Source organism: Apis cerana, linkage group LG11 (assembly GCF_029169275.1).
Source record: "Apis cerana isolate GH-2021 linkage group LG11, AcerK_1.0, whole genome shotgun sequence".
NCBI lineage: Eukaryota > Metazoa > Arthropoda > Insecta > Hymenoptera > Apidae > Apis > Apis cerana.
The window spans coordinates 13,168,457-13,187,418 of NC_083862.1; the positions used below are offsets into that span (position 1 = coordinate 13,168,457).

Consider the following 18,962-nt stretch of genomic DNA (forward strand, 5'->3'; position numbering starts at 1 on the left):
TTTCTTAAACTTCTCTTAGTTAAAATTAAATTATCCAAATATAATATCGAAATATATGATGATCAATATATATATATATAAAAAAAAATATATATAATATAATATATATATTATTATATATGTATATATATATATATATATATATATATATAAATTTCATAAATACATATTTACATATAGTCATTACTATTGTTGAGAAGAAAATGTGGTTTTTTATATGAATACTAAAGTAATGCAATTTTTATTTAAATTGATTACAAAATATTTTTTTTGTAATTAATTAAATTATTGGCAGTCTTTTACTTCATATTCAATTAAAAACCACATATAATATAAATTTAAATTTTCTAGAACAGATTAAAAAAAATTCTATCATTATTATTAAAATGTCACTTCGATAGCTGAATTATAATCTCAATGATACTTTTACATAAAAGAAAGAAAGATGTCCTTGAAAATTCAAATTTATCAAAAATTGATGATTTTTCAAATATATGACGCAATATCTATACACAGATATATAGAATATTCGTCTTTGCCTTCCTTGTATACAATATTTTTCATATGATTTGCATCTTTACTAACTACCCAATTGAATATTTTAATGGTTGAATTTACTACAATAACATAGATGTTGGATTTTCCATAAAATTCTTAAAGACTGATAACCATTGTGCGCCTACGGCACCATCCACAGTACGATGATCGCAACTGGCAGTTACAGACATAAATTGAGAACTTGTGTATCTAAAAATAAAAAATAAATAAGAAATAATATAAAAGAAATTAAATAAAAAGAAATTAGAGAAAAAATTTTACCCTTTCTCATTTTTGGCAGGTATTAATCTTGTTTCAGTTGAACCTACAGCTAGAATGATTGATTGAGGAGGATTTATAATAGCAGAAAAGTTTTTAATGCCAAACATTCCTAAATTCGACACAGTAATAGTTCCTCCTTGGAATTCTTGTGGTTGTAATTTTCCTTCTCTTGCTTTCGTCGCTAATACTTTTACATCTTTACTTATTTGAACTATACCTTTTGTATCCGCTCCAAAAACTATTGGTGTAATTAGACCTGTATCTGTACTTACTGCTACACTTACATCAACACTATTATATCTAAAAATACAGAAAATATTAAATTGAGACCATATAATTATAATTTCTGTTAATAATAATAATTGCTTAATACTCACTGTCTAATAACTTCTCCCAGCCACGAACTATTACCTTCAGGTACCTTTTTGCAAGCCATTGCCATTCCCTTGATGATAATATCATTTACACTAAGTTTTACTTTTTCTTTTTCCAATATCTTATTAAATCGCTCTCGCATTTCAAGAGCAGCATCCATTTTTATATCTACTGTCAAATAATAATGTGGAATTGTTTGTTTACTTTCTAGTAAACGTTTTGCAATTATTGCGCGAATATTAGATACAGGAATATCAACTCCTTCTGCGCGTACTGCAGGTGCTACTGGTGCTGTAGGCGCTACTGCAGGTGCTACTGCAGGTCGAGCTGCACTTAAAAGTGGTGCACCTTCTAAATCTTTAGATGTTATGCTTCCATATAATCCTGTGCCTTTTATACCCTAAAAAAAATTCATTTATTTTAAATTTTTAAATTAAATAAAATAATAAAATCCATAAATCTATGTATATATATATATATATATTATATAAAATTACCTCCAAACTGAGACCTTTTTCAGTTGCAAGTTTTTTAGCCCATGGACTAATCATTACTCTAGTTTCTGGCAGTGGGACAGAAGGTACTGTAGGTGATGGTACAATAGATGGAGGAGTAGTTGGTATAGGAGCAGCAATTGATGGTGGAGCAGGAGCAGGGGTAGGTGTTGTTGGTGTTGGTGTTGGTGTTGGTGTTGGTGGAACTGGTGGTGGTGGTGGTGGAACATCATCTTTAAAATCTTTGAAGGCAGCAATACTACCTTCATCTGCGACAATTATGCAAACTAATTTGCCAATAGGAATATTTTTTGTTCCTGCAGGTATTAGAATCTTTGCTAAATACCCTTCCTCTGGTGTTTCAAAGCCCATTGTTGCTTTATCCGTTTCAATTTCAGCAAGTAAATCACCTTCATTCAATTTATCACCTAAAGTTAATAAAATAATAAAATTATAAATATAAAATATCTTTATTAAGAATTATTAATGATTTTATATAATAAATTATTCATATTACCTTCCTTTTTGAGCCAACTGACAATGGTACCTGTTTCCATAGTAGGTGATAATGCAGGAAGTTGTACTTTTACATGGATTGGATAATCTGCATAAAATCTTAACTGTTGCTTCCATGGAGTTATCGAAAGATGTAAAGTATTATGAACCTGAATTCTAAATACCAACCAAAAAGCAGTAATTTATTCTAAAAATGTTTGAAATTAAAGAATAGAATAAAATTTATTTTTTAATTTTATCTTTAATATAAATAACAATCTACAATATATTTTAAGTGAAAAAAACCAATTAAATCAAATATAACAAAATTATTTTTAAAATTAAGAATTAAAAATAAAATTATTGTAAAAAATTTTATATATATAATTTTAATTATGTTCGCCAATAACAGGTGGAAATATCATATTGGAAAATTTTCAATAAAATGATATAGAAAATATTCATTAAGATAACCTTAATCATAATTGGGAATATAAATTTTATTTAAAAAACTTAATGACAAAACCTAAATTGATGAGTAAATATGATAATAACAAAAAAATGAAATACCTTTGTAGATATTTTCTGTGAAGACATCGTATAACTACAGATCTTACGATATTCGTCCGTACAGAACTTCGTAATATTGTACGTGCCAATTCATTACGTACACCCGTTGTCGTTCGTATCATATCTTGAATGATTGGAGAATCCTTTATTGTACCAGTGTTAGTAAAAAGTCGTAAGAAATTTGATATTAATTTGAACTTTTGCTTGAACACTCTGAACGAGGAATGTTCGAAGCGTGACAATGATGTATGGGTTATTGTAAAACACGACTAGAAACTAGCGATACCAATACCAAATTAGAGGTCGTTTACAAGGTTACGTGATTTTAAATTTAAAGGTAGTTTTCAAAAGCGGGAAATCATTTATTTCGAATTATAAAATGGAAGAAAAGAAAAAAAATAAAAAAATAAATTGAGATACAAGATCGTTTTTTGTTGGTGACTAAATGAAAATTTATGTCAAGGTTTTCTGGCTTATAACCAACCATGTCATTGATGAAATAAAAGAGATACTGTGATTCGTTAAATCAAAATAGTCTGATTTACGGTTTAATTCAGCGCTAATATCAACGGCAAATAAAAGAACTTAATGTTTTATCAACATTAATTTCTTTTTATCAAATTTTCAAATTTAATAATTTTTTTTTATTTAAGAAAATATAAGAATATAAGGAATTTGAAAATTAAGTTGCAAAAAATTGAAATGAAAAAACCAAGTAATTATAAATTAATAAATATACATAATTCTGAAATTATAAATCAAAATGCAGAACATAAAATCGGAAAATTCACATTTTGGAACGGAGATATTTATGAAGGAGAATATAAAGTAAATTACGATCGATTTCAATTAATTAAGCAAGGTAATGTTCGTAAAATATTGTTTATTATTTAAATGCTATTAATTGAATTCTTTATCTAGGTAAAGGAACGTATATTACTGATAATTTTGATGTTTATCACGGTGACTGGGATAATGATACATTTGCTAATGCTGATATTCATATTAAGTAATAAAATTTATTTTACAATCTAAAAATAATTAAAATGATGTAAAATTTATTATTTAAGATATAATAACGATGCTCAATATCAAGGTAAAATTGATTCAAATGGAATAATGAATGGTCTAGGAACGTACATATTTCCCGATAAATCTTCTATTAAAGCTATATGGCGTGATAACATACCATCTATAAATGTTATTTACAGAGAACCACTTGGATTCGCGTGGGTAGTCGAAGACTTATTAACAGATGTAAAAAAATTTGTTGATCATTAAATCGAGCATATCGATATTTAATAATAAAAAAAAATATTAATAATTCATATTTAAATTAAAAAAAATTTATATGTTGCAGTCCATTACGTTTTCCGCTGGAAATCATTTTTGGACTGACATATCTGATCAAAGTGCCAGTTACTCCAGTAATTCTTTAGATCAAAATGAATCAAATTGATCGAGAATGTGTTTATTCTTTCAGTTTTCTTTTAATCTTGATGGAACTACGTAATAACTCGTGGCAGGTTTAAACAAAGGATTTTGATATAATCTAGTAAACTTTTGTTGCTCTATTTTGAACTTTTCATATTCCTTTTTGTCTTTTATAGAAATCCAACATCTGTATTCATTAAATAATGAATAAATTTCCATTTTCAATTAATTCAAAAAAAAATAATTCAATTAATTTTTATCATATAATTTAAGATATAATAATGATAATATATTATTCTTACTTCCAAAATAGTAGCAAAATAAATCCGAAACATAATGTTGCGATAGTAATTACGGATCCAATGACTGCTGTATATGAAGTATTGCATAGCTAATAGATTTAAAAAGAAAAAAATTATAATATACAATAATATTTACAAATATAAATACTTTACTTTCAATACATACCTTATTTTCAATTTTCAAAATAACTATGTTATTTTTTTTAAATTCATATATGTAGCTTATGGAACAAGTTTTTTCTTTCACCGATTTCACGATACAGTAATGTTCACTTCCTTAAATAAATGTTAGCTCATAACAAATTTATATTATTTAATATATTATCTAACGCAACGATCTTTCATTCAATTCACCTTTATCGACAGATTTTACTCTTTCAATATTGTAAGTGATGTTATTCGCCCGACAAAATTCGTCTGCTTTATCTGGATTTTCAATCGTGGCATTAACGCATGCATCGTAAAGAACGCAAAGGCCACTGCCACCGCTGCTTATCGATGACTCGCAATAAGTACCGCGATATTTGAATCTATTTGTATCAGTGGCATTGCATCTAAACATCATTTAACGTATCTTTCAACGTTTGGAACGAAAGAAATTTTTCAACGGGAGGAAAAAAAAAATTTTTTTTACAAAAATATATCGATTTTATATACGAACCGACATTCTCCACAGTCGCAGTATCCGTTACCGGAGCAAACTTCTTGACTTCCTGGCGCTATACAGAGATCGTCGGTTGATGGACATTGACAAGCGTTTCCTTTCCAACCGTCTATACATTGGCAAATACCACACTGGCAAGTGCCCTTATTCGAGCATTCGATTCCATCTATCTACAAAGAAACGATCAAAAACAATGATACAATATAAAATGTGGACATTTAACGAAATCCTGCATTACCTTATCGCATACAGAACATTCACAAAATTTTCCTTTGTATCCTTCATCGCAGAAACATTTTCCACAAACGCATTCCCCCCTCTCATGGCACATCTTGGTCGAATCATGTTCAATGCACTGTTGTATATTATTCACCGGTGAAGTCTCGTCGCAATCGCATATTTCGCCTACAGATTCCATCCGGATGTTAAAAGGTTGTTAAAAGAAACTTTCACTGAAAAAAAAAAAAATGAATCAAGATTTCTTACCGGACCAGCCAATGTCACATTCGCATAAACCGCATTCGTTCGTTCCGTGTTGGCAATAAGAATTTTCAATATTTTTACAATAATTGCAACCGCAAAAAAGTTCAATGTCAATTATTATCTTTGATGCTTCAGAAGCCAATGCATCCTCGATTATAACTGTTTGTTTCTGATAAAAAGTTGTAATGTTCTCGTATATAATTAATATAAACGATTCGAATTTTGTATTAATTATTTATAATCTTTTTTTTTTTATGTACCCATAGATTCTCATCTTTTGGACATTCATCGAAAGACAGAACAACCTGGAAATCATACACCTTCCCCTCCTCTATACCATCGCATTCGGCAATGTTCCATCCCGAAACATTTCCCTTGCCGCAATTTGAAAAATATTCCATCTTTAATGGACTCGATGAATTATCTTTTAAAATCACTTTGGATGTAATTTGGTGATACGAACTCTCAATGATATCCAGAATGTTTGAGCTGTTACTCGTCAAGATCGCCACTCTCGCCTTTTCCTTCAACAACTTGACGGTCTCCTCGTATTCATCGAGCAAATCTTTTGTCACAGCGAATATCAAATTGATCTTGTGCTCTTGTAATAATCTTGATAATTCTGCCAATGAGGCATAATCGAATTCTGAGGCTAAAAAGTACTGTTGACGTTCGTCGAGATGACACTCGAAATCCTGGCGTTTTACAATACCGCCTAGCTGATTAGCGATATTATATATATATATATTTATATATGTATATGTATGTATATATGTATATATTTACATTTGAGATATTATATTTTTTTCCTTTTATTTATTATCAGTTATCATATTTTATATACTTACCTTTCCATCACCAGCGAAATGTAAATGTCCATCCGTGACAACCAGAATAATTTTTCGTGCCTGATGTTCCCAACCAACTTGTTCGGTGCAAACGATCGTTTGTACGATTCCATCTAATGCTCCTTCCAAATTATCTGCGTTCCCCGTCACCAAACTGTTATTTACCTGAAATTTATCAGGTACTCAATCCATTCTGATTTCTAATTTTTCTTCCCAACTAAACGAGATAGATATCTTTGATACTTTGGTAATGAATTGTTGAATGTCGTCGGTTAACCTTAAATGATGCCAATACGAATAAATAGGAGAGCAAACAGCGTGCTCGCCCACGCAAGGATTTTTCTCATGTCCTGGAAAAATATACGGCATCACAGGTTTATCGGCGTAGCTACCAAAACCCAGACGATATTTATTGGTAAATTTGCCAATTCTTCGACTCATATCCCCTCCCAAACTGACGAGAGTCTCCTTGTCATCCTTCATCGACCACGTCAAGTCCATAAGGTAATATAAGTCTAGTGGATAATTTCTAAATCATTTTTAGAATCATTAGATAATAAACTACTCGATATTTCATTATGACATATTCTAACAACAACATCTTTGTACAAACATTATTTTAAATTTAATTAATTGTACTTTCTTGTTTTTGTTCATTTGATTCACGGCTTCACGGATTGAATTATTTTGAAATTTAATAATAAGTCGGTATTAAAGAAACGTACTTGGCCAGTCGATAACGAATTGGGATCGTCATCTTAGAATATGGCGGAATTCTAATGTTTACTCTTTGGGGGCGTAACTGTATCGGTGTACGATCAGCTTCCATGTCTTGAAAATCCGAGTCCTCGAATAAAGTCATCGATTCGACTGGAGTTGTACGGATCTCTTCTGGTGAACAACCGAATTCCTTCAATCTTTCTGGCACGTTGCATCGTGGTCTTCCAATCGTTGAATTCGAGTAGAACTGCAAACGTTTTAAAAGAGAGAAAGCCCGAAGTTAAGGAGGAAGCTTCTTTCATTTCTTTCATTTTTTTTCAACAATTTCAATAATTTCATCGATCATTCGACCAACTAATTATGTTCTAAATCAATTTACCCAATCGCTGCACCAAGCGCAAGAGGAACTGGCCTGCAGACAATTCTCGCATGTGTTCTGAGATATGCACAATCTTAGTATCTTCGTTTTCACGTTCTCGATCTCTTTCCACTCATGACAAAGGAAAATCAGAAACAACAACGACTCCAACAGATTTCTCATTTTCGCGATAAAAAATATAATTACGATATGGAAAAAGTACGGAAGTTTATTTACATTTTTTCTTTCCGAGAAAAATCTCAAAAGTTTGTACTTGCCGGTATATATTTCGTCTTTTAATTCTTCCAACAAATGACGAATACGAAGGTGATACGACTTAATCGACTAGAATTTCAATGTAACTTATCTGCACTATGATAACGATACACGCCGTTAGCGGATAGAAAAAAAAAGAAGGTAAAACGGTTATGTTGATCTGATATCGTTTCGCAGTAAAAGTTTGATTTTATCTTCGTGAATCCGATTAGATTGCCAATGTTAAACATAACAAGTATGAAATAGTATAATAGTAGTACAATATCTAACGATCTATGTTTCCATTGATATTGTTAACTTCTTCTTTTTTTTTTTCTTACTACTTAATAAATTTCGTTTATTGTATATCACTTTTAACGAATTATTGCGGAAGAACGAATATCTTTGTTGACGCGTTTCGACTGGATGCATCGCATAAAACTGGCATCGAAATTGTTATTGTTTTATCACAGATATACGATTCTAGTTTTAAATTGTCTACTGTGGTATGTACATGTGTTTGATAGACAATATTGATATGCGGTATGTATAGGATGTTCGAGAAAATATTTAGTTAAAAATTGTGTAATCACGATTCATCTTGTTCGATGACATAGTTACGAGAAATATAGTTGTATATGAATAATACATATATTTCTTGTTCAATCTAAAAGGAAAATTATAATTGGAAATTAGATTTATAAATTATCGCGTCAATAACACGTGAATTTTTTTTTGTTCAATTTTTATTTATCATTTTTTTATTTTTCAGTATTATTGCATTGAAATCGAAGTAAAGAGAAAACACGTTTTTATATGAAGTTTAAAGCGATTTTGAAAATTTATTCATTTAATTATTTATTTCCATTACTCCTTATATACGTTTAATATATTCATACCAAGTATGAAGAATAAAATTGATAAATTAATATATAATTAAAAATATAATTAAAATATTAATTAAAATTAATATATAATAAATTTTAATTAATAAAAAATTGAAAAGATAAACTCTATATATATATATAATATATATATATATATTTTGGAAATATTTTTTGGCATTTAAATAATATATATTGATAATATATGATTTTTGTATATATTTGAATCACATTTGGTTTATTTATCACTGTTTCCTTGACACATTAAAGAAAAAAAAATAAAAAAAAAGTACATAGAATTCCTCCTAAAAAATGTATTACTCATAATTGTGAAATTCTAAATGGTTTTCTAAATGGTTTAAAAAAAATTTTATCTTTTATGCCTCTTCTATTTAATTATTTATTAATTATTATAAAGTATTTAATTAATTAATTAAATGTTTTGAATTATTGACATATTTAAAATTACGAATATGTATATTATGAGATTTTTAAAATTACTTTAAAGTTTGATATTCATGAATAATGTTGGGTAATATAAAATGTAATAATCATTTGTATATCAAACATATGGTACTATTTTAAAATGATAATGATAAAGTTGTCGATAGAAGAAATTATATTTTACAACAATATTTGTTCGTTTTCTTGCAAATATATATTTGCTTTTTTTAAAAATAAATAAAAATTCCAACTACATTATTTAACATTTATATTAAATATTAAAACTTGTAACTATATAAACTTCATACATTGTGCTATAAAATAATATTGTACAAAACGTTAAAGTAAAAATAATAATCAATAATATTAAAATATACATTTTTCATCGACATTTTGCAAGATTCCTTTCAAGTACAATCTTTCTTACAAATTAATCAAATTTGGTCTCAATCAATGATTAATTAGCAAAGTATTTTTTTCGGAAGACACAGTACATTACTTATAAATAAATAATAAATAATAAGATTTAGATTACTCATATTTTACTTTACTCCTATCACTATCCCTTGACATTCCAATATTAATTCTAAAAATCTTTTTTTCTTAAGATTTATTTTGCATGATAAACTCTAAGTTAAAACTCGTATTAAAATCGAGTTTTATTATAGTAACATATTGTTTTCATATAATATTCATTAAATATTCTTTTCATAATCTTCTCTTCAAATCTTCTCTTACGCACAGGACGCATGTTATTTATTCAGATTGGAAAAAAAGGCAATCGAAAATAGTTGGATATGTTGCAATCATGTCGATCATAACACGATTAAGATTTCCTTTCCGAGATACGTCTGGTTAATTGTTGATGAACAGCTGAGATATCTGGATCTTTGCTTCTTGGAGTAATCTTTTCTTTCTTACCACTAGTAATGTTTGATGTATTTGGCGTGTTATTAAATAAATTTTGTATGAACATAACTACGCTAGGCCATGGAAAAAACCTAGAATAAAAGAAAAAAAAAAGTGAATTAAATTACATCAGAATTTCAGTTTTTCAAGTATAAAGAATGTTTTATAAGAAATTTTCATCTTTTTTTATAGTCATTAGAATAATAATATTGCCGATGTAGTTTCGTTTACCATTTTGCAGCAAGGAGAAAGCGTACGTAACCAGGAATTATAACGAGTTTTTCATTGCATCTCAAAGCAGTTACCACTCGATCCGCCACTTTATTCGGCAAAAGCCTCGGTAAAAATCTGAAGAAATAAAGATATATATATATATATATATATATATATATATATATAAATGATATCATTTTTTATATATATAATAAAAATCAAGTTATACTTAGGAGAAACTTCGCCAAACATGCCAGTACTTTGAATGAAAAACGGACATATCACGGTCATATTGATATCATATCCATCAGCCTATAAATATAATTTTTTTTTTATGAAACATATTTATTCAGCAAGCAAATATTATTTGAGATAAGTAAAAGTAAAGAAATTTACAATTAATTCCATATGGAGAGCTTCTTCGAATCCGATTATAGCGAATTTTGAGGTGCAATAATCCACAAAATGCGGCACTCCTACAAATCCAGCCAAACTTGCGATACTTACAATATGACCTTTGTTATCTTCCAACATCGAAGGTAAGAACGCTTTCGTCGTCTCGAGAAAGAAAAAATTAAAATAAATAAGTGTATTCAATTTATAAAACAAAAAAGAAAAATAATACCATTTTCAGCAATTTATACATCATATAATAATCATATAATATATCAATATACTTTTTGACTCCCCTTAAAATCAAGTATTAAAATATTCATATTTTTACAATGTAGTACTATGTTTTTCTAATCTACACATATAATTAAAATAAATAAATATAATAATAAGCACAAGTTACAATTTGTACTCATGTTCTGAATCAATGTATTCATCTATCTATCATGTCTGTCTAAGAATTTTAATTATCCAATTTTTCAGACCAATGATTCACAAGAAATAATCTTATTTATATAGGAACTGTTAATGTTTCCACTAGAAGAATATTTTTAAAGATTATAATCGAACACTGTAACAGCTAAATAATAATTAGTCTTCCATGTATTCGAGTAATAATTTCGTACAAAAGAATTTAATATTATTATAGCTATGAATACATATCACATTGCACAAATGGTCGCATCTACCAATATCCCCATATTATACAATAGTTTTCTGTGTGGAGGGAATACTAAGAATGCATCTCGCTGCTTACACTGCGAAAAGCAGATTTGTTTTTGAATTTGAATTGATGAATGTGAAATTTGTTAAGAAAAATTGTTCTAGCTATTTGGAAAATTCTTAGATCTATTATATAGAAATATTTCGTCTCTTTATTTTCCCTTATCGAAATAAATTGCTGAAGAAGGATAGCTATTAAAATTAATAGGTTAGAAATATACCCAGAAGTGACTCATCACGTTCACGTCCATTGTTCGCTTAAGAAGTTTGTCAGTCGCATCTAAGAATTTCAATACGTGTCCCACGCCGGCATTATTTATTAAAATAGTCACCTGCAACATTCAAATACTTCACTCGCTTGTTATTGGTAAGGATTAAATTAAAAGTATCACAATTTGAAACGTTTAGATAAAAGAAACGAAAATTATAGCGAATGTATACAACGATTCTAGAATTTCATGCTTCGATACAAAATTTCATAATGTATCGTCGTCTGTTTAAGCTTTGTACATTGTCAAAGCGATTGAATTCAAAAAACACTTTGTTTTAGTTAACGCAACTTCTTCATCCACTTCTATTTACATTTACGTTAACATAATATTTCCAATATCTTGAGCAATCGACAAGAGATCCTGAAAGCTGCTAATTTTCATATGCGCCTTTGCTAATTGATTATTGAGCTATGAAATTAATATAATGACACTTGTGATTAAATACACGAATATTTGGCATAGAAGATTGATCGAAGAATTCTAGAAAAGCATCCTTGAAATATTTTTAATTCGAATCACTTCACGATCATTTCATCAATAACGCAATCCTAACCTTTCCAACTTCTTTCTTAACTAGTTCCGCTTTCTTGTAAATATCTTCCTTGTCGCACAAATCACAAACGTAACCGTAACAGGTTCCACCAGCGGTCTGTACCAATTTGACAGTCTCTTCCATACCTGAAATGAAAAGAAACTTGTCAATAAACTGCATGCGATAAATTTCAAGAATTTTAAGGTTCTCATGTCATAGGATGTAACGATTAGAAAAATAAAAATAATCTCATTTTATCATTATATTATTTCTTTCTAAATATTTTTCTTTCTCTCGAGTGATTAATTAGAATTTTAATTAAAAAAGAAAAAAGAAACGTTTGTATCAAAAATTATTCAATACCATTTGCTAATGAAAACGTAATGAGAACACATAATTTCGAAATTTTGCAATCTTGATGTTTCAAATATGATAGGATATTATAAAATTTGAATCTTTGTATCAATATAAAAAATTTTAAAATTCAAATTTCATTCATCATATGTTAATCTTTTTCATGAACTTGTTGCAAAATTTCATACAAATATAACTAAATGCCTGCGAAGTTTATGGAATTAAAAGTGATCTATGATTGCTATTATCGCATACAGGAATATATGTATATGAATATAAGATACGATTATAATACAAGGTCTATAGATCGGTTAAGAAAAACACATTTGTTATCCGTTAATATTTCATATGAATCGTTTCTTAACGTGACTCTAAAAATAATTCAATATTAAATTAATCGTAATAATTCTCGACATGTACGTTTTATATTACCACATTATTAATCGCAATAAAACTTATCGTCTCGTAGAATTAACTTTAATCAACTTTGTGAGCAATTGAAATAAGATATCCATATAATTAATATAATTCTTGTACGTTGCGTTTCAATAATTTTAATATCTGTGATTTACAATGACCAATTGTTTATTTATAAAGATTTTTTCATTCGCATGTTTACACGGAATATGAAATGTAAGACTAAAAATATTCTATTCCTAATAATAATAATATCTGGTATTATATTTCACGTGCTCGATAAAATTCAACGATATTAATAATCGTGATGTAATATTTAATTATGGAATTATCAAAATTACCATATTGCCATTTATCTAATCTAAACATTTACAAAAACTATTAATTCTAATTTTATCTAACATCTCTTATGTTAAAATAAGTGAAATATCTGAACGAGTATAATAAAATAAATAAATTGTATAGTATTGCCTAAGTTTATTGCGAACCTTAACGATTGCGTGAAATTCTATTTTAACCTAATCGAAAACCAGTTCATAAATCCATCTTTACAGGAATGTCCTTGAAAGTTGTATGATATTAACTTTTTTTAAACTCTTTCTTAATGAATATAAGATTTAATAGAAGAGGAATATATATATATAGATATATATAATAGAAATAAGAATATAACAGTAAAATTCTTATTTCTCTATTTTTGAACAACTTGAAAACGTTGAGATTATTGAACACATACACACGTACGATGTTTGAATATTTGAAGATATAAAGAAACTTGTCAATAACAATTCTATTTACATAGATAATGAAGTGACTAATTATTTATTTATTATTATTTATTGCTTCTCTTCCCACTTTTTCGTCATCGAAATGGATATGATACGTAAGATTAATAAGGATAGGACTAGGACTCTTGTAATGCGATGCTTCGCTTTCAGCGACACCTGTTCCGTTTGCAAATAACTACGCATATGATTACTTTTAAATCGGTTCGATATTCTGTCCACGAGAACGAGTTTTTGATTGACAAGATTTAAAATTCATTATATGAACTTCCTCTGCCCGTGAACCTCGGAAGGTAAAATCCTCTTTCGTAAAATAATGAATCTTTAATACTATCTTTATGACTCTTTTCTTTCATCCATTTTCATTACGATGTGATTTTTCATATTAAACATCCAAAGAGTTTAGATAGAACGCAATTCTTTTTATTCGTTGTTGATTCACATCGTGTTTTTCTAAAATATAATGTACGTACAAGTATCTATAATTATTCTACGATATGTAATATATTACATATTACTTTTCATGTTTTTTTACATTTTTTTATTGCACTGTTTTTACTTTTATGATTGTAAGAATCATTGATTTATGAACTGATTTATGACTTATTCAAAGAAATAAAAGCAAGTCAATTTATTTTTTTTTCCAGTTTCTTCGTTAAAAATACGATTATTTAAGATTTGGCATAAGATCGATACTATTCATTTCATATAATTTGATATAATTGGATGCCAGTTTGCATAATATGCTTTACTCGTTAATTTATTTTTCAAATGCAAACATTTACAATTACATAACTATCATTATAAATTATTATTTTTTTTTGTAAAACACTTCTTTTTCCCGATATTACGGGATTTTTCATTTTTTTCATTGGATGGAAAAAATTGCATATATAATCTGGTATTTTTTAGAATATGTCATGTTAAATTAATGAATGATAAATAATTATATAAGCAATAAAAATATGATTACAACACGGAGTATAGAAAAAGATTTGCACAGAAATTTATATCTAGTCGATAAATAAAAATTTTTATATTAGAATAATTATATTGTTTATCTCTACGAAGATTTTCTAATGCATTAATATTCCAACTGATTTTTCGCAACATTTCAACGCATAATTTAAAACTGTTTGAAAAAATAGAAAGTATTTCGAATGAAACTATCGATTGTATTATTGTATCGTGATATGTAAATTAAACAAATAACAATATTTCAGAAGATAAATATCATCAATTTTAATCTCGTTAAATTCATTTCAATTCAATTTCCTATATGATATTTCCAATTGTTTATTATTAAATATTCCAAATTATATAAATATGTTTATAATAATTAACGAATAATTCTCTAATCTTTATAATTAATACGTAGATCAAGATTAATAGAAAATTAGTTTTATAATTAATCAATTAATCAATTAGTTTTATAATTGATCAAATAATATAATGACCAGTGATTCTGAACACGGAACAAATATGAAGAGAATTGTTACGAATAAATTTTTGATAAAAAGTTAACGAAATATGAAAAAAAACATGTAATATAATGATGAATAAATTTTTTATAATCAGATGAGATACAAAGGATAATATTGGATTCAAATTCTTATCAGATTTTTATATTCGAAATGAAAGAGCGAGATGTGTATTTTAAGAAATTAAGCAACACGTGCTCGATTCGATGAATTCGTATTCAGAGTCTGAGCACGATTTAAAACACGACCATGAAATTCGAATGTTCATCAAGAAACGTGGAATTGGGATGATTATAATCATTTGTGACATTGATTGAAACGTTTTTCTTATTCTAATGTCCTTCTCAATAAAGACACGAGGATTTTGTGAATAATCAAATATTTTGAACATGTAACGAAATCATTTTTCCATCATTTTCGATATTAAAATGGAATAAAATTTATTTCATGTTTCTAAATATTTCTATTAGGTTTCTAAATATTTCTTTAGTTTAAATAAGCTTAGATATTTAAGCCAAGAAATTATGTATATTTTTATCATTTATACAAGAATTAAATTTAATTAAATGGTACATAATTTTGCATTTAATAAATATAAAACGCCAACCTGAAAAATGAAATGAATTATGATTATAGTTGAAACTTCTGGAAAATATGTTATCGCAGATAAAATCACGAAATATTAGCATTGCAAAATCAACGTTCAAGAAGAAATTATATATAATTATGACATTAAATTATAGTCATACATATCTAGTTGAAATATATCTTATAAGTATCAGCACATTTAAACAGTTTTATATCTTTGATGATATAATATCATCAAACCCATCAATAGAGATTTTGATTGCCTATGTTTTAAAAGTTATCTTGTTACAATTCAATTTTTGAACTTCCACCTATAAACTCTTTGTAAACCTCTGTAAAATCATCTTTAATTAATTAATTTGTTCTGATTTCGACTTTAATAATAATTGCAATATATGCTCTAATTTTAGAGATCTAAATCAAAAAATTTCAACCATCTTTTGATCTTTTAATCAAACTTGTACACTTTGAAAGATAGAAGAGATGCTTACCAGTCTTGTTAATATCCCAGACGACAACGATAGCACCAAGATTGGCCAACATGAGGCTGATTAGCCTTCCTATACCACCAGCACCACCAGTCACCAGAATGATTTCCCCAGTGATGCTTTTCATTTTATATTTCAATGGAATCAAGGATTTGAATATATTTTTGATGCTAAATATTACAGACCAAAAAAGGAAAATAACGAATGCCCCAGCAGCAACCAAGAATGACACTATGGGCAGTGGTTTTTGGACAGAAGGTAATGTTGAAGTAGAGATAATTGATCTTGGAAGAGGAACAGTTGGGGATGGAGAATCTTTAAAATCCTTGAAAGCAGCAATACTGTCTTCATCTGGCACAATTATACAAATTAATTTACCAGTACAAACATTTTTTGTTCCTTCAGGTACTATGATCTTTGCTAAATATCCTTCATCCGGTGTTTCAAAGATTATTATTGCTTCATCAGTTTTAATTTTAGCAAGTAAATCACCTTTATTTAATTTATCACCTGAAGAATTTATAATATTGAGGATTATTAATGCAATTTATGGGAGATAGAATAAATTATTTATATATTACCTTCCTTTTTGAGCCAGCTGACAATAGTGCCTGTTTCCATAGTAGATGATAATACAGGAAATTGTACATGGATTGGATAATCTGCATAAAATCTTAGCTGTTGCTTCCATGGAATTACCGAAAGGTATAAAGTATTATGAATCTGAATTCTAAATATCAACAAAAAAATAATATTATAATGTAATATTTCATTTTATTTTTCGATCCTTATCCTTATTCTAAAATACCAACCTATAATGCATATTTTAAATGAATAAAAAAGAATAAATTAAATTTGGATAAAATTATTAAAAATAAAATTTCTATAAAATTTTCAATTATAGAATGAATGACATAAGCAATATTCAAGATAATCAGCAATGTAAATCTTGTTTAAAAAACAGAAAAACTTAATTTCATGAGTAAATATGATAGTAACATAAAATGAAATACCTTTGTAAATATTTTGTATGAAGCCATTGTATAACTATCGATCTTACAATATTCATGTTTACAGAACCTCGAATATATGTATATATCAATTCATTAAACAAATATTCATTGTTATTCGTATCATATTTTTATCATTAGAGAATCTTTTATCTTTGATTTTAATAAAAAATCATTTGATATTTGCTCGAGTTTTTGCTTGAACATTTCTAACAATGTTCCAAGAATTTCAATGATGTATAAATTATTGTAAAATATGTCTAAAAATCAAATATTAAATTAAAGGTCGTTTACAAGGTCACATTCAAATTTAAAGATAGTTTTTAAAAGAAATTTTATTGCAGAAATCATTTATTATTATCAATTATGAAATGGAGAGAAAAGAAGAAAATGAAAATAAAAAATAGAAATCGTTTTTTGTTTTTGATCGAGTGAAAATTTATATCAAGGTTTTCCATCTTATAATAAATTATGTTATTGATGAAATAAAGGGGATACCGTGATTCGTTAAATCAAAGTAATCTGATTTATACCTACTTCAGCGCTAATCGAAGTGATATCGAAAATAAAAGAATTTAATATCTTATCGATATTTATTTCTTTGCAAATTTTCAAACTTCTTTCGTTTTTTTTAAATAATTTTTTATCTGAAAAACGTGCACAGAAATTTTAGAAATTGTAAAAAAATTGTTTTCTCAAAATAAAAATAATAAAATAGTAAATTAGCCGATATAAATAATTCTATAAATAATTTTGAAATTATAAATCAAAATGCCTAAAGTCGAAAAAAGTTCACATTTTGAAATGCAAATATTTATGAGGAGAAATATAAAACAGATTACAATCAATTTCAATTAATTAAACGTATATTCATATTATATTATATTCACATTATATATTCATATTATATTCATGTTAATATTAATAAGTAATAAAGTTTGTTTCATTATTTAAAAATAATTAAAATTATGTAAAATTTATTATTTAAGATATAATAATGATGTTCAATATTGAAATACAACTGATTCAGATGGAACAATGAATGGTACTATATATGAATTGAAATTGAAATCATATGAAATCATATGATAATATATGTCATGATGACATACCATATATAAATGTTATTTGTAGAGATATAATTTTTAATTCCGGTGAATAGTTGAAAATTCAACGAATATAAAAAATTGATTGATTTTTAAATCAAGAATGTCAATATTTAATGACTAAAAATAAAAAATTTTATATTAAAATATTAATAAATTCATATTCAAGTTAAAAAAATTCGAATGTTGCAATTCATTATTTCATCGTGATAATTTTTTTTTGCTAGAAATCATTTTTGGACCGATACATCTGATGAAAATGCCAATTTTCAATCTACTAATTCTTTCGATCAAAATGAATTTAATTGATCGACAATGTTTACCCTTTCTTTTATATAAAATAAAATTTAATAATGATTCATGGTAAGCATAAACAGGATATTATATTTCTTTTTATCTTTTATACTGATCTAACATTTGTAACATTCATTAATAATGAATAAATTTTTATGAAATTTTTAATGAATTATAATTCAATTAATTTTTATTATGTAGTTTTTACTTTCAAATTAGCAATAAAATAAATCCGAGACATAATATTATTTT

At 26.9% G+C, this 18,962-nt stretch overlaps 4 protein-coding genes and 1 long non-coding RNA gene across 9 annotated transcripts; 2 read left to right on the plus strand and 3 right to left on the minus strand.

The window, feature by feature from the left end:
* Positions 1-556: 556 nt before the first annotated feature.
* Positions 557-3,218, minus strand: LOC107995101 (dihydrolipoyllysine-residue acetyltransferase component of pyruvate dehydrogenase complex, mitochondrial). The gene is made up of 6 exons (XM_017052352.3): positions 2,754-3,218; positions 2,206-2,360; positions 1,692-2,116; positions 1,197-1,594; positions 820-1,119; positions 557-747 (listed from the first exon to the last, which is right to left on the minus strand). Exons 1-6 carry the CDS (start codon positions 2,873-2,875, stop codon positions 618-620), a joined length of 1,530 nt encoding a protein of 509 aa, XP_016907841.1. The 5' UTR covers positions 2,876-3,218; the 3' UTR covers positions 557-617.
* A 194-nt stretch (positions 3,219-3,412) lies between these two features.
* On the plus strand, positions 3,413-4,212 carry LOC107995103 (uncharacterized). The gene is made up of 4 exons (XM_017052357.3): positions 3,413-3,615; positions 3,675-3,762; positions 3,824-4,010; positions 4,114-4,212. Exons 1-4 carry the CDS (start codon positions 3,456-3,458, stop codon positions 4,210-4,212), a joined length of 534 nt encoding a protein of 177 aa, XP_016907846.2. The 5' UTR covers positions 3,413-3,455.
* Positions 3,753-8,246, minus strand: LOC107995099 (integrin beta-nu-like). 3 transcript variants are annotated; one of them, XM_017052350.3, is made up of 12 exons: positions 7,584-8,246; positions 7,210-7,451; positions 6,728-7,013; positions 6,485-6,649; positions 5,897-6,355; positions 5,640-5,805; positions 5,392-5,558; positions 5,151-5,323; positions 4,844-5,043; positions 4,656-4,765; positions 4,490-4,578; positions 3,753-4,374 (listed from the first exon to the last, which is right to left on the minus strand). In XM_017052350.3, exons 1-12 carry the CDS (start codon positions 7,743-7,745, stop codon positions 4,233-4,235), a joined length of 2,361 nt encoding a protein of 786 aa, XP_016907839.1. In that variant the 5' UTR covers positions 7,746-8,246; the 3' UTR covers positions 3,753-4,232. The 3 variants fall into 3 exon arrangements, 2 of the variants coding, with proteins under 2 accessions (XP_016907839.1, XP_016907840.1); XM_017052351.3 differs by lacking the exon at positions 7,584-8,246 and having other exon boundaries at positions 6,728-6,999; positions 7,210-7,350; XR_009831999.1 differs by lacking the exon at positions 3,753-4,374 and having other exon boundaries at positions 4,656-4,761; positions 7,584-8,245.
* Positions 8,247-9,800: 1,554 nt separating this feature from the next.
* Positions 9,801-17,449, minus strand: LOC107995023 (short-chain dehydrogenase/reductase family 16C member 6-like). The gene is made up of 9 exons (XM_062082074.1): positions 17,314-17,449; positions 16,882-17,030; positions 16,304-16,810; positions 12,209-12,333; positions 11,605-11,715; positions 10,664-10,825; positions 10,497-10,579; positions 10,286-10,402; positions 9,801-10,146 (listed from the first exon to the last, which is right to left on the minus strand). Exons 1-9 carry the CDS (start codon positions 17,367-17,369, stop codon positions 9,972-9,974), a joined length of 1,485 nt encoding a protein of 494 aa, XP_061938058.1. The 5' UTR covers positions 17,370-17,449; the 3' UTR covers positions 9,801-9,971.
* LOC114577169 (uncharacterized) lies at positions 12,328-18,874 on the plus strand. Of its 3 annotated transcripts, XR_009832002.1 has the most exons (4): positions 12,328-14,036; positions 14,391-16,705; positions 16,781-17,005; positions 18,644-18,874. It is a non-coding gene; the product is annotated as an uncharacterized LOC114577169 (long non-coding RNA). The 3 variants fall into 3 exon arrangements; XR_009832000.1 differs by lacking the exon at positions 18,644-18,874 and having other exon boundaries at positions 16,781-18,326; XR_009832001.1 differs by lacking the exon at positions 18,644-18,874 and having other exon boundaries at positions 16,324-16,705; positions 16,781-18,326.
* Positions 18,875-18,962: the final 88 nt, after the last annotated feature.